Source organism: Puntigrus tetrazona, chromosome 13 (genome assembly GCF_018831695.1).
Source record: "Puntigrus tetrazona isolate hp1 chromosome 13, ASM1883169v1, whole genome shotgun sequence".
Lineage (NCBI taxonomy): Eukaryota > Metazoa > Chordata > Actinopteri > Cypriniformes > Cyprinidae > Puntigrus > Puntigrus tetrazona.
The window spans coordinates 1,697,262-1,712,469 of NC_056711.1; the positions used below are offsets into that span (position 1 = coordinate 1,697,262).

Consider the following 15,208-nt stretch of genomic DNA (forward strand, 5'->3'; position numbering starts at 1 on the left):
TTCGTGACAACCTGCCAAAATAAAAGTTCGGTTAAACTCGGCCGTACTGCTACTACTAAAATAATTAAAACAATGCAAACATTTTTCAGTAATTTAAAGATGTTTTAAGTTTTATTTTGATAACTAGATACACAACACCGGATTTCTGAGGATAAAGAAAACGTCACGTGTGTGACAATTTGTTTTTTGTAATAAAGTTGAGTACTATTTTGCATGGAGTGTTATGTTTTTAAAAATTTTATCCAGTGTCCATTTTAAAAACTATCAGTTAATTACCTGGTTATCGGCAGGTGTGGTCCAACCTAGCCATCGTTATTGGTAAAAATCAATATCGGTCGATATCATAATAACATAAGTGGACCTCAGAGAACAGTACAAAATAAAAAAGGCAGTTCATGACACCTTTAACCAAGAAATGATTCTTCAGAAAAAGTTTGGGGTCACATAACCGATGACGGTGGACGGGAGCAGGAGTGACATTCCTCAGTTATATACTCACACACACCACCAACGTGTACGAGCAGCCAGACCATGCCTCTGAGCCGAGCTGGACATCAGAGTGAATCAGAGACGGAGCCAGCCAGAGGCGCTCATACTCACTGCTGCTGCGGAGGGTCAGCGTGTCCTCCAGAGAGTTAGACCCCGAGCCCACGGACGAGCTGTCCTGACTGTCCGGATGAGGCAGGGTGAGGAAGCCTTCGCTGGACTCGGAGCGGGGCGGGGTCTGTGTGAGAGAACGCATGCGCTCGCGACTCTTCGGCTTGATCAGCTTCCTCATCTTCAGCGTGATCCAGTTGCCCCTCCTGCAGAAACAGTTGCTCTCCTCAGTTACCCGTGTCCTGTGAAGCACCTGGTGCAATCATTTGAAACCCCAAAACACAGATCTGAGGTGTTAAACTACCAGATAACTTCAGGCTGACTGTGGCTTCGGCGCTCATCCACAATCACACCTTCAGGGTAATGGCCTGTATACTATTTTTGCCATTTTATTATCTTAATTGAATAGGGATGGGTGGTACTGGCTTAAAAACATATCACAACAACTTCTGGTATTTATGGTGATGATAATATCAGTGAACCAGAGCTGTAGACTAGTCATAACCTCAAGTTCTTTGGGACACAGACAGTGTCTACTAGTTCAGTCACCTGGCAACTAGTCAGTATTCAGGACACCTGGAAATTCTCCAAGATTTCCCTCAAACATTACATGTGCCAGAGAGAACCTCATGGCATCCGGCCAAACCTCACAAGAGAAGCCCAGTCTGCTGCTGTCCTCAACAGAGATTAGCCAAACTAATGCTATCTGTTACTCCAGAGGGGTTTATCCACGCTCCTGGAGACCCACTCTCCTGCAAAGTTTATTTCCTACCTGCTTCTAACTTGATTGTCTAGTTCAGGTGATCAGGGTTTGAGCTAATCTCTGCAGGACTTCTGGGCTATTCTGTGAGACAGCTGTTGCACTTATAACGCCGTTGCAAATAAAAAAAATCTGTTGATCTGAAGCTGTGTGCCTGTCCCAACTAAACACACACTCAGTGGAGATAAACCGTGCCATCTGTTCTCCTCCACAGAACTGAAGAGAGGAAAATGAGACAGGGATTTCTACTCTCAAACAACCTAATCCCAATTTAATCACCTCAGGCAGAAATGCTGAATTTGGGAGTAAGACCAGCCCGGAGAAATCCAGCGAGGTGTTTACGGAGCATGCAGCTCAGTGACGTGCCTCCGAGAAGTGATTTATACTTTCTATCGAAGGAAAGAAGATCAATCGCTGTGTAACTGATGAAATTCGCACAGGTGTGTGGGTTGTCACTGAATCTACTAAATCTGTTTATTGAAGTGCATCTGCATAATGGCATTAGCAGTCCACAGACACGTTTAAGCTGTTTATCCTGTTAACTGTTTATCCTGTAGTTTCTGGAGTCACTTGAGTTCTCTGAAGGGCATCACAGACCTATGAGGTGTGGTGCTTCCTATTTGAGAGAACATCCTTTAGACATCTGGGATGATAAATGCATTAATGTGCCACGCTGTGTATTAAGGATCTGCTAGGATCGTTCAGCATCAGAGGCTTCCAAAAGCCCATGCAGATTGTAGAAACCATAGGCACCAGCGGTCTTTACGAGGCACTTTAGTTTATGTGCGCACATTAGTGAGGGGAACTAATGAGTATAATATGTTTTGAGTTCTACTTTTAATGGGAGTTCATTTCCCAGCTGCCCTATCGAAGGCCTGCGCTTAAAATGCATTTATCCCTCAGAAACTGACAGATGCTTCTCTCCAGTCTTCCACTATCAGTATGCTAATTGTTTGGCTTGTTTAGATTGTTTAGCATCCCCCTACCAGACCTCCACTAGGCCTTCAATATCCATGATTAGGCCCGTTACCACAACATCACCAGCAAGTTGTATCAGTTTGCATTTTCAGGGGAGGTGGAGAAACTCTGTCCTAATGTCGGGGCTTGGAGACTAACCTGGTGGAGATTACAGAGAAGAATGCTTAACTGTAACCAACTTAAAGCAACCTAATATTGCTTCATGCAATTTGAGAGAGGACGGCATGTAGTATTGGTGTACCACTGTCTGTTTCAAGGAGTGAGCAGCAAATGAAGTCTTTAGTTTGTCTCTCAACAGCTTTTATAAATAAATAGATGAGAATTAGACAGGTAGTATTTGCCCAGGCTGCATGTTAAATATTTTTAAGAGCTAGTTTGCATTCCTGTAGTGTCACAGGTTCAGTTCTCAATGACGGCATGAACTCAGAAAGACTGAATCCAATGCAGGTTGTGTAAATGCATTAATACAAATGGACTTTAAAGATGTCACTGGGTTTGAGGGCAGTAATTATAAATAATAAAATTTGGGTGCCTTGTAACTTCCAAAGTTGTTTAGAGACCTAGAAGAAACCACTTTAGTAATTCTGAACAATATTACTCAAACTGGGAGCAAACCAAACAACACTTGGACTAGATGTCCTGACAGTGAGGGCATGATCCTGCTCGGAGTGAAAGAAACATGGCACAGATATTCCAGAGCATCCAGATCTAGTGGCATTTCTTTCCCTCACTGAGCAGAACAGTGGACATTACTTGTTGTCTAATAAGCCAAGGCAATCTAAGTTAGCCCTGCATCTCTCTCAGATGGCTCTCGTCTTATTTCTTCTTCTAGTCTGTGCTGTTTAACTTTCAGGCTATAACTGTTTGAGATATCTGATCCTCTCCTCTCTGCTATACTTTATATATAGCGTTCTGTGTTGAATCCAGGCAGTTTTGATGTGGTTTGTGCTCTAAAGGGTGTGTTCTAGTGTGTGCTGCACAGAAACCAGGCTTCATGCGGCCCAACGAACAGCAAAATGAGATCTGAAAAACCCATTTACTATATGGGAATAGTGAATGAGCAAACAAAGGACTGGCTGATATCTCTCGGGTTTATTGTGGCATTGCGTGTGACAAACACATCCAGTGATGTACTTGAGACGGCACACTTACCGTCGCGGAGGAGACGGGTCATAAAACTTATACTGATCCATAATCTTCTCCTCCAGTTTCTCTTTCTGTCTCCTCAGCTCATTGAGTTTATCACTGTGTGCGAGAGAGACAGAGAGAAGTACGGTAGCATCAGCACACAGGACACATGCAGATCACAGCTAAACCGTTTTAGAAGATAAAAGAGAACGAGGCGAGCAGAAATATGGTGATGTCACACATGTATTGTCTCTGCTCGACGTGGAACAGGTCTTTGCTCTCCATGGTCTGCTCCAGCAGGGTCCGGTTCTGCAGCATGAGGGTCTGGATCTGATCCAGCAAGTGCCGGTTCTCCTCCTCTAGGTTCCCCTTCAGCTGACTTAACAACTGCAGGACACATTTCACACAAATACGGTTACTCTCTTCACGTCTGTGTTTGCAAACAGCTGTTTAAAAAGCCCATGAGAACTTCACATGCCTAGAGCCATACAGATTAGGGTTGGGTTATGGAGAACCGGTCCATTTTAGAACGGGTTCCACATTTCCAAGAACCGTGCATACAATAAGATGCATGCATTTCAATCCTGATTAATGATTCCTCCGTTTGCATTTCAATGTGATTTATATTAATCTGAAACAATATAAGCATGGGAATGGAAATGATTTGCATGCAGTGCATCAACTTTACATTTATATAAGTCTAGTTGTTTTTGTTTATTTTTTGTTAAAACCATGTTTTGTTAAAACTAGGCTGCTTCCACATGCTGCAACAAAATACTTTTAAGATTTTTTAAAATATAAATTATAATTTAAACTTTCATTTCATTATCTTATTGGAATCCCATAACGCTGTGAAAAACGCTGCATCTCTGGGTCTTATATGAACATGTGAGGTACACCCTGCTGAACTACTGAGGGTGACGTGATCAGGATACCTCGCACTGGTTGGTGAGTTTGGTGGAGGTGATGTCCAGCTGCTGGTACTGCTCCTTGAGTTTGGAGAACTCTGCCTCCAGACGCGTCTGCTCCAGACGGGCCGTGTTCAGCTGACTCTTCAGGGTCTTGTGATCCGTCTGCAGGAGCTCGTTGTCCTTCAGGAGCTGCTGGTAGGTGGAGCTGAGCCTGCACACACACACACACACACACACACACACACACACACACACACACGCGAGAGTGAGAGGTCAGCCGTGGTCTCTCAGAGACCTCTCTCTCAGAAACACTCACGTGTGGTGCTCCTCGCTCAGTCTCTGGTACTGCGCGGCCGTGTCCTGGTGACTCCGGCTGTCAGAGATCATCTTCTCCCGCTCTGCTGTGAGCTCTCTCTCCAGCTGCTCCAGCTCGGTCTTCTGCTTCAGCAGCTGGTTGTACCTGCAAACACACACACACACACACACGTGTAAACACACACACACACACACACACACACACACAGAGCTGTGTCTGGGGCTGAGGCTGGCTCCTGGCCGTGTCTGACCTGTTCTCCAGGCCGCGGTGCTGCAGCTCCAGGCTCTTGTGGCCGCTCTTCAGCTCTCCGTGTTTGCCGATCAGGTCCTCGTACTCGGCCGCCTGCCTCTCGTGCAGCGCTGACAGCTTCTCGTGGTCGTGGAGCAGCAGATCGTAGACCGTGCGCAGTTCCTCCTTCTCTCGAATGGCCACGTCCCTCTCGCTCTCTGTGCCCGACTGCTGGGTCTGCAGCTGAGCATTCTGGGACATGAGCGCGGCGCTCTGAGAGTTCAGCGTCGAGTTCTCCACCTGCCAGCACATCACAAACTCCTTCAGCTCAAAGTGTGCTTCTGGTAAATGAGCACAGGGCAGGGTTACAGCATCCATTTAAGAGCTGCAGATCGTTCTGTGAGGCTCTCAGGAGCCTGAAAAGCTTTTAAGCGAACTCCTGTTACATTCACCAGGAGAAACATCCACCCTTTCAGTGTTATAATGATCGCAGCACACACACAATATACGCTTCAATCACATCTTCCCTGTGTTCAACAATTTGCTAACACTTTCCTTCTATAGTCCACTTTTTCAGGGCTGGGCAATATATTGCACAATATATATATATATATATATAAAAGCGCGTCTCGTCAGTAACGTAGGTTCCCTGATAAGAATTAGTTGCCATGTAGTAATAAAGCTACTTATAGTTGGTATAATGGCCTCAAAATTAAGTGTAACCATGAATTTCAAATCGAGCAGAAAATGCATTTTTGCTCAGGCCATTTAGCAAAGAGCTTCTAAAGAGCTGTACATGATGATCAGGTCACACTGTGGGATCTCAGTTTTCATTAAATGTCAGACTGTACGAGGGAACAAGAAAAGCTTGTCCATTTTACAGACTTTAACAGTAACATTATCAACCCACACGCTCAGTGACTGTGAGCTGCATTACGGTTGGCGGCGCTAGCGGTGTATTTAAGAAGAATGATGTAAGCAGGACTTCACTCCCACGTGAAAACAGCAGCTCAACCCGTGTTTATCAAAGCAATATGAATTCCCTGAGCGTTATCCTAGGATTATAGGAATCTTTTAGGATTTTCAAAATTTGTCTCATGGCCAAAATCACACAGTGCAAACATGAAGCTAAACACAGCCTGTGTGTGACGTGCACACACACATTAGAGCGTCTCTGACCTGTAGTTTGGCGTTCTGTGTCTGTAGCGTGGTGTTGTTCTCCTGGAGAGACGCGGTCTGTCTCTGAAGAGCTAATATCTGCGCCTGTAGATTACTGCTCTGGGACTCCAGCTGCTTCAGCTGTGTGCGGAGAGCCTGCTTCTCTGCTTGGAGAGTGGCGTTCTGGACAAACATCAGCAGTGTCAACTAACGTGAAGACACCCAGACAGCGCTGAGCTGCTGTCCTACAGTACTTACGTTTCTCTCCACCTCTATGAGCCGGTCTTTGACCCTCAGAAGCTCTCGTGTGGCCTCCTGACTCTCCTTCTCCCATTTCCTGACGCTCTGAGCGTCCTCCCGTCCTCGAGCGGGCGAGCTCTGAGCCGAACACTCCTCCTCCTGCCGCTGCCGCAGAGCCTCGTAGTTCTTCTTCACCTGCGGGTAGACACAATCGGCCTTAATAAACTCAATCCATGGTGACTCCCACCCCCAGCCCAAGCCTGACCAACCGTTTTGAGCTCCTGCCGCAGCTGCTGGTTGAGGTTGGAGGACTCCTGCAGTCGGGCCTCCAGAGCAGCGATCTTCTCCGCTTTGATCTCCAGAGACGACCTCAGAGTGGACTCCAGCTTACACTCTAGAAGCTTAAACCTGACAAAGAAGAAACTTTATACAGGAACACCGTGACCCCAGCATGCTGTTTCAGCCCTAGCTCCGGAAGTGATGTAACAGTATGAACACTTCTGATCACGCTTATAGTGACCTATATGATCGATTTGATCAGTATCATGTTAATAGATTAATAAATGTATTTTGTATAAATGTGTAGAATCCACATGTGCTTGTTTTTCATCAAAATTCACAGCAGGGCCTGCAGATACGCTCTGTTTTAGACTGAATGTGAATACACAGACTCTGACAGCAGGTGGAGTTGATGGAGCAGCAGAACTACAGCTGTTTCTCATAACCTCCACCAACAAAGCAGTAATGCTGTATTAGACATTACATGGAGAGAAGATGAAAACAAAATACCATCCAGTCTTGTCTGGAAACATTCAGGATCTTCAGAGGTAGATCCATATAATTAATTCTTGAATAAATTAATTTGTAGAATACATGAAAACTTCCTTTTCAGCTTTTTCACCATGCTTTCACATAAAACGAATCTACGGAGTGTGCTTCATGCTGGAGAGTATTTATTTATCCTCAGTTGTTCAAAACGTGTTAATCGATTAAAATTAAATGGTAATACTAAATTTTATCAAGATTTATCATACAACCACTAAACGTTACATCCCTGATTTCTCGAGTGAATTACCTGTCATCAGAGCTCTCTTCATCACCCAGAAGCCCCTCTTTATTGAGGCCGATCTTCTCAAGCTCATGGGTCAGCTTCTCCAGATCATTGTTAATCTGCTGGCACTTTAGTTTTTCATTGACCAGCTCCTGCAACAGGAAACACCACAGTAAGATTCACATAAGAGATGCTCAGTCAACTAAACGCTTGTGGAGGTCAGTTGGTTACCTCTCTCAGAGTGACCAGGGTCTTCTTGTCTATGGTGGCTTGTTTGACCAGTTCTTTATTGTCCTTCTCTAGGTCTTTCACGCGTCCACACATGTCTTTGAGAGCAGAGACCTCCTTGCCCAGCGAGCGATTCTCCTTCTCGAGCTGTGAGATGCGCAGGTGATCTTCATCGAGCTTGGAGTCCTTGATTTCAGCCTGCTGCCGCAGCCGTTTGTTCTCCTTGTCCAGCTGCTTCTTGTCCTTCTCCAGCTGGGCGTTCTCCTGCTCCAGGCCGGCGTTCTCCTGTGCCAGCTGCTCCAGACCCTTGCTGGAGATCTTTAGCTCCTCCAGGCTCTGCTGCAGGCTCTGGTTCTCCAGCTCTGCGTCCTGAAGCTCTCCCTCCAGTTGCTGAATCTTGCGGCTGCTGTTCTCCAGGGCTTTCTGGAGCCGCTGGTTCTCCACATCTAGGCTTTGGTAACTGACTTCCAGACGCTCGTTTTTTTTGGACGTAGCCTTCAGCAGCTCGAGGCTTTTTTTAAGTTGAGTTCTCTCGCTCTCCAGCTCTTTGTTCTCCAGCTCCAGCTGGACAGCCTTCGCTCCGGAGGACCGTAAAGACTCCACCATGCGCCGGAGCTCCAGGTTCTCTTCGTCCAGCTGAGCGTTTTCCTTCTCCAGGACCTCTAGCTGATAAGAGACGTTCCTCAGACCGTCCGCTGCTTTCTTCAGCTTCCTGCTCTCCGCTTCCAGCTCTGCGTTCTCCTTCTCCAGCACCTCCACCTTCCCACAGGTGATGGCCAAAGCAGCGAGACGCTTCTGCAGGCTCTCCTTCTCTCGCTCCAGTCGATGCACCTCCATCTCCAGCTCCTCGGCTCTTTCTCCTTTTTCTTTGTAGTGCTCCAGGTCTTTGCGGAGTTGTTTGCGCTCAAACTCCATCTTGTTGAGCTTGCTGCTGGTCTCTTTGATGGACTCGTGCAGCACGCGGTTTTCTTTCTCGATGTCTTTGACGCGGGCCTCGGCGCTGACCTGAGAGCGCTGTCTGAGCGAGGCGATGGTCTGGTTCAGATGATCGTTCTCCTGCTCCAGACCCTTCACCTGCGTCACAGACCAGACAGAGATCCATGAACATGTACGGGACTGTGCATGGCCTCACTTTTACACTTCTTAAAGAAATATTTAATTCTTATAATTTGTGTGATTTACAGGAAAATCCCAGATGACTGGCTAAACTGTTCTTGAATAATTTGCCACCGAATTTGATGAAGAGTGTGCTGCAGATTTGTTTGATCAATGAGTTGTTAAATGTCTAAATTTTCAACCTCAGCCATTTTGAATTTGTCATAAAATACTGTATTTTAATGCATTAATGCATTGGTACAAAACTTGGTATGCGTCATCAGGACTGGGCGATTTCATCAATGAATTAAAATTTTATGTTTTGCCTTGATTTTATTTTTTAGAAATAGTGGAGTGTTTTAATTTAATTGTGAATTATGAATAGAAATATTACCAAACGTTAGAATTAGAGAGTTTGATAGTATGCTAATAATAATAGTAAAGAGACTTTATGAATTAATTTGAATTTATTGCTTTGCCATTTCATTTAATGTTTTCCAAGGTAGAAGTACATTTCTTTTAACTTGAGTGCCATTTCATTCACAAACACGTCCATGTTTACACAGAAAAATAAAATGAAAACACTACTGTATGTCTGATATTTGATGTTTGTATAATGGTGACGGTCTGAAAGCTGCTGTTTTATAGTTAATAATAGTCTATGGTTTTAAAGTCTTAGGCCATCAGTGCTGTTGGGGGCTGGTGTTGTGTCTGAGTACCTGTCGGTCAGAGTTCTGCTGGAGCGTCTCCAGAGTCTTCTCCAGCTGAGCCTTCTCCTTCAGCAGGTCTGCGCTCAGACTCTCAGAGCTGCGCAGACTCTCCCTGTCTGCGCTCAGCTCCGCCTGCAGCTGCTCCAGCTGCGCAGACACACACACACCGTTTCACACACTCATGGACACAGACCTGCCGGTGTGACTCTTCTCACAGATGGACACGCTCATAATGAGCAATCAAACTCCTATGAGCGGTTAATGCTCTGGAAGAAGCTTAACTGAACCTAAATCAGATTTGAGCTCGGATTACTCACTGATGAATATGATCCTGCTCTGAGAGCTCAGTTTCTGTTAAGACCACGCAGCATTTAACCCATTCTGTTCAAACGGTTCTCCTTTCTTTGTGTGAGGAACAGATTTTATTTACAGCTTAGTGAAGCCACACCAGAACGGACTTTTACTTCCTCACTACACATCCTGCTCTCAATGAGAGTCGTTTTTCTGAAGAAGAAACACGTTTGTCTTCATAATCATTCATCAGAATCTAAATCTTGTCTCGTCACAAACTCTCAAACAGCAGAAACACACAAAATCTGCTAAACCAGACACTAATTCTCAGACCATTATTGTTTTTGTAATAATTTCAATGCAGTGCTTCATTTCCAACAAACTGTGAGCAATTGGATTCTTTGGGAGACCCCTTGAGATCTTCTTGTTTTCGCACAAGAATCCAAAAACAACACAAAACATGCCATATACCTCAATAGTTTTTTCCCAAACAGTTTCTTAATTAAAGGAGCAGTATAATTTTTTTTTACAAAAAAAAAAAAAAAAAAAAAAAACGTGTGTAAGCAGCTGAAAAAAACTGATGTAGAAACACGTTTGACTCATCACTCTTTAAAGTCAAGTCTCACAAACAAACATGAGGTTTCATGTTGTGACTTGTGTGTTGAGAGCGTATGAACCCTGACCTGCTGGCTGAGTTTGTGGTTGTCTTTCTCCAGTCGGAGGCGTGAGCTGCTCTCGCCGGAGGCCTTCAGCTCCTCCACGCTCCTCAGCAGCATCTGATTCTCCTTCTCCAGCTTCAGCAGCTGACTGGACGTCAGGTCGCTCACCTCGTGACCCAGAGACTTCTGCGGCACTGCGTTCACGACACAACACACAACAGCTCTCAGAGTCACGCTCAGCACACAGACACCCGTCAGAGTCGCGCTCCTTCAGAAAACATCCTGTATTTGGGTCACTTCACCATCTTGGCAAAGCATCATAATCAGGGATTAATCACTGAATATGCCCCGCATGCCCCGTCTGTGGCTGTACCTTCAGTGAGTTCAGGAGTGGTTTTGGAGAGCTGCTCCAGTTCCCAGCCCAGATGAAGAGACTCGTTCATGCTCTGTTTCTGGGCCACCGCTAGGGTCAGGTTCTCCTCCAGCAGCTCCTCCATGCGCTTCCTGTCCATGTCTCGCTCCTGAAACACAACAACATCGGTCCACATATATCACACAATTTAACCCCAATCTAATAAATAACGGTTACTCTTTATCTCGGTAGTCCACTTTAGACATTCTACTATCTGTATGTAACTTCGTAACTACATGTCTAGTAACTCTCAGAGTAGACTGTTAGGGTAGGTTTAAGGTTAGTATGAGTTGACATATACTTGCAACGTTTCTGACAGTCAGTATGTTGTGAATTACACGGCATGAAGAAGACTCTAGACAAAGTTGGACTATCAAAAAGTGTTCCCAAAATAACACAAGCAACAACATCACTTTTATTACAACAACAAAACTATTATTCATTTCACATGACACGTCAATCTGAAATAATTAGGAATTAATGGGAAAAATCTTGAGTTTGGGTGTAACGTGCAAAAACCATCCCATCTCCCATTCCCTCACACCGTGGCGGATCGCTATGATACGATGCGATTCTTTCACACTGTAATCTCTTTGTGAGTTTTTAATGTTTGGCATGTGTGCTGCTGCTCATCCCTGTGTGGAAGAAGCAAAGTCAACACGCTCTGGACCTGCCCGGTAGAGACGGGCGATATCTTATCGTTTCCGATATACCGTTAAAAATTCTCCTCACTATAAAGATTTGTCTCCTCGTCATAATAACGATAAGTCTAGCTGATGTAGTGTCGTGTGCGACCGGTTCACTGTTCACGTGCCGAGTGAAAACAAGCATGGAGGAAGATGGACGTGAGGCTGAGGAGGGGCTTGATGTTAAGTGAGAAGTGAGAAATTAAACTGAATGATGACGTGATGTGATCAGATATAGGCATACGCTAACCAGCAAAATGTCAGCAGCGTCAAAGACACTACAATCATTTCAAGAAGAGGAAGGATGGGCCTCAAACGATTAGCAAATAAACTGCAGACCCTTATGTTTTCTAATACACACACTATTCAGTCTATCTGCTTTAAACCAGGGTTCAAATCTACACTAAAAGGGTGTTACTCGTTAGCTGCTTGGTTTCGATTTCATGCAATTTTAAAATAAAATAAGTATGACGATTATAAAAATTACAACAGGTCTGTTAACACATTTATTATAACAGTCAAATCTGTTATATTTTTCAATGTTTTCAAATAATTCTCTTCTGCTCAAGCAAGCCTTTGTCCAGTAAAATAAAAAAATGCAAGCTTAATTCAAGAAGAGGACTTCAAAAATTCTAAAGTTTTTATTTGTTTATTTTAGTTTAAATTGTGCTTTGAGGGTATAAATACAGAATTTGTGTTTACATTTAAATTTGTTAATTGATTTTATTGTGCACAGTTACTGAAACAACTTAAACATAACATAATCTGCTATTTTACATATATTTTACATTTATAATAATAATGATATATCATTATTGTTATTGTTATCGAAATAAATACCTGACATTTACCACAAAGAAAATACAGCGGTATTGACTTTACACCTTAGACCAGGTTTGAGGTAATCTATGGGGCAGTCTATCTTCAGTTCCTCAAAATAGCAATGCATTTGACTACACTCTTTGTTAGACCAGCACGCTCATGGGCTCACAAATGGGCATAAATGCATTTGCTTGTTAAATGAACCGCCGCACTGCACCAGGTGTATGATATTAGGGCCCTCAGATTTAAAGTTGCTCTCTAGTGTACGTCTTCTGACTAGATGTCATATGGTATATTATTCTAAAACATTTTAATAGTCAATCGACCCTTAAAATGTTTTACAATTAGAAAGGACAAATAAGAGAGAGGAAACTAATGAGGTGCTGTATAGTGCTGTATTAATGGACTCTGTGCTCTCTCACCATCTCCATGTCATGGATCTTGTTTTTAATCTGCAGATTTTCCTTCTCCAGCTCATGATGTTTATCAGATCGAGCTCTGAATGACTCCAGCTGATCCTCCAGCATGCTCTTGGTCTCCAGCAGAACCTGATTGTCCTCCTTCAGTTCCTGCATGAACACAGATAATCAATAACAGCCATCAAATTCCCTCATGAACACACAAACATTCCCAGCATTCCTTCATGAACACACACGATCAATAACTGCCAAAACATTCCCAGCATTCCCTGAAGAACACACGATCAATAACCGCCAAAACATTCCCAGCATTCCCTGAAAAACACACGATCAATAACCGCATAAAACATTCCAGCATTCCCTCGAAACACACACAACATTCCCAGCATTCCTCTGAAAACACACAATCAATAACCGCCAAAACATTCCCAGCATTCCCTGAAGAACCACGATCAATAACCACCAAAACATTCCCAGCATTCCCTGAAGAACACACGATCAATAACCACCAAAACATTCAATTCCCTCAACCACACAAAACCTCCACAACGTTCCCAGCATTCCTGAAGAAACACACACGATCAATAACTGCCAAAACATTCCCAGCATTCCTGAAGAACACACACGATCAATAACAAAAACATTCCCAGCATTCCCTGAAGAACACACACGATCAATAACGCCAAAAACATTCCCAGCATTCCCTGAAGAAACACACAATCAATAACTACCAAAACATTCCCAGCATTCCCTCGTAAACACACAATCAATAACCTCCACAACGTTCCCAGCATTCCCTGAAGAACACACACGATCAATAACCGCCAAAACATTCCCAGCATTCCCTGAAGAACACACGATCAATAACCGCCAAAACATTCCCAGCATTCCCTCGGAAACACACGCAACATTCCCAGCATTCCCTCGTAAACACACAATCAATAACCGCCAAAACATTCCCAGCATTCCCTGAAACACACACGATCAATAACCACCAAAACATTCCCAGCATTCCCTGAAGAACACACGATCAATAACCGCCAAAACATTCCCAGCATTCCCTGAAGAACACACAATCAATAACCGCCAAAACATTCCCAGCATTCCCTGAAGAACACACGATCAATAACCACCAAAACATTCCCAGCATTCCCTGAAGAACACACACGATCAATAACCACCAAAACATTCCCGGCATTCCCTCTGAAACACACAATTAATAACCTCCACAACGTTCCCAGCATTCCCTGAAGAACACACACGATCAATAACCGCCAAAACATTCCCAGCATTCCCTGAAAACACACACGATCAATAACCGCCAAAACATTCCCAGCATTCCCTGAAGAACACACGATCAATAACCGCCAAAACATTCCCAGCATTCCCTGAAGAACACACGATCAATAACCACCAAAACATTCCCAGCATTCCCTGAAGAACACACGATCAATAACACCAAAACATTCCCAGCATTCCCTCGTAAACACACAATTAATAACCTCCACAACGTTCCCAGCATTCCCTGAAGAACACACACGATCAATAACTGCCAAAACATTCCCAGCATTCCCTGAAGAACACACACGATCAATAACCACCAAAACATTCCCAGCATTCCCTGAAGAACACACACGATCAATAACCACCAAAACATTCCCAGCATTCCCTGAAGAACACACACAATCAATAACCGCCAAAACATTCCCAGCATTCCCTCGTAAACACACAATCAATAACCTCCACAACGTTCCCAGCATTCCCTGAAGAACACACACGATCAATAACCGCCAAAACATTCCCAGCATTCCCTGAAGAACACACACGATCAATAACCGCCAAAACATTCCCAGCATTCCCTGAAGAACACACACGATCAATAACCGCCAAAACATTCCCAGCATTCCCTGAAGAACACACACGATCAATAACCGCCAAAGCATTCCCAGCATTCCCTGGAGAACACACACGATCATGTAGTCATGTATACGCACCTCCACTCTGGTCCTGTAGAACTCAATGTCATGGAGCTTCTCTTTGTAGCGGCTCACTTCACTCTCCAGTTTGTCCACCCTGACGGCCTTCTCTCGGAGAGCGTCCAGCTCGTCACGATACGCCCGCAGTGACCGCGCATCACACAGCAACTGCAGGTTCTGACAAAAACACCAGTGTCTCAGCAAACGACCGTCTTAGACCGGACAGCTGTGTCTTTCTACAGTCAAGTGAACATTTTGGAATAGAGCAATAGCCAAAATACACGTTATGCTCCATACACGTCAGTATGTCTGATCTTAAATCAGCCAACACCGCTCATCAGTCACAGAGAAAAAAAAAAAAAGAATTTTTATTGGAAATGCCACGACACTGCAGAATATTTCTGTAAGAACCGCAGATATGGTAGGTATCTTTGATGATCAATCATATTTATCAGTACATATACTTGAATTACAATATGCTAAATTATGACTAAATTGCTAAACATTATAACTGTAAACTAAACGCGAGGCTCGATATAGATG

The 15,208-nt window shown here is 44.1% G+C and overlaps 1 protein-coding gene across 1 annotated transcript in view; it reads right to left on the reverse strand.

Moving 5' to 3' along the window:
* ccdc88ab (coiled-coil domain containing 88Ab) overlaps nucleotides 1–15,208 on the reverse strand; it is a 32,883-nt gene that overhangs the window by 4,838 nt on the left and 12,837 nt on the right. The window contains exons 10-25 of the mRNA XM_043255815.1: nucleotides 14,684–14,842; nucleotides 12,693–12,839; nucleotides 10,724–10,871; nucleotides 10,375–10,544; nucleotides 9,410–9,547; nucleotides 7,599–8,669; nucleotides 7,392–7,519; nucleotides 6,586–6,724; nucleotides 6,335–6,511; nucleotides 6,098–6,259; nucleotides 4,941–5,218; nucleotides 4,691–4,834; nucleotides 4,399–4,585; nucleotides 3,705–3,850; nucleotides 3,488–3,580; nucleotides 601–803 (exon numbers count right to left, since the gene is read on the reverse strand). Coding sequence (XP_043111750.1) covers nucleotides 601–803; nucleotides 3,488–3,580; nucleotides 3,705–3,850; nucleotides 4,399–4,585; nucleotides 4,691–4,834; nucleotides 4,941–5,218; nucleotides 6,098–6,259; nucleotides 6,335–6,511; nucleotides 6,586–6,724; nucleotides 7,392–7,519; nucleotides 7,599–8,669; nucleotides 9,410–9,547; nucleotides 10,375–10,544; nucleotides 10,724–10,871; nucleotides 12,693–12,839; nucleotides 14,684–14,842 — 3,490 coding nt within the window. The remainder of the gene's footprint in view (nucleotides 1–600; nucleotides 804–3,487; nucleotides 3,581–3,704; nucleotides 3,851–4,398; nucleotides 4,586–4,690; nucleotides 4,835–4,940; nucleotides 5,219–6,097; nucleotides 6,260–6,334; nucleotides 6,512–6,585; nucleotides 6,725–7,391; nucleotides 7,520–7,598; nucleotides 8,670–9,409; nucleotides 9,548–10,374; nucleotides 10,545–10,723; nucleotides 10,872–12,692; nucleotides 12,840–14,683; nucleotides 14,843–15,208) is intronic.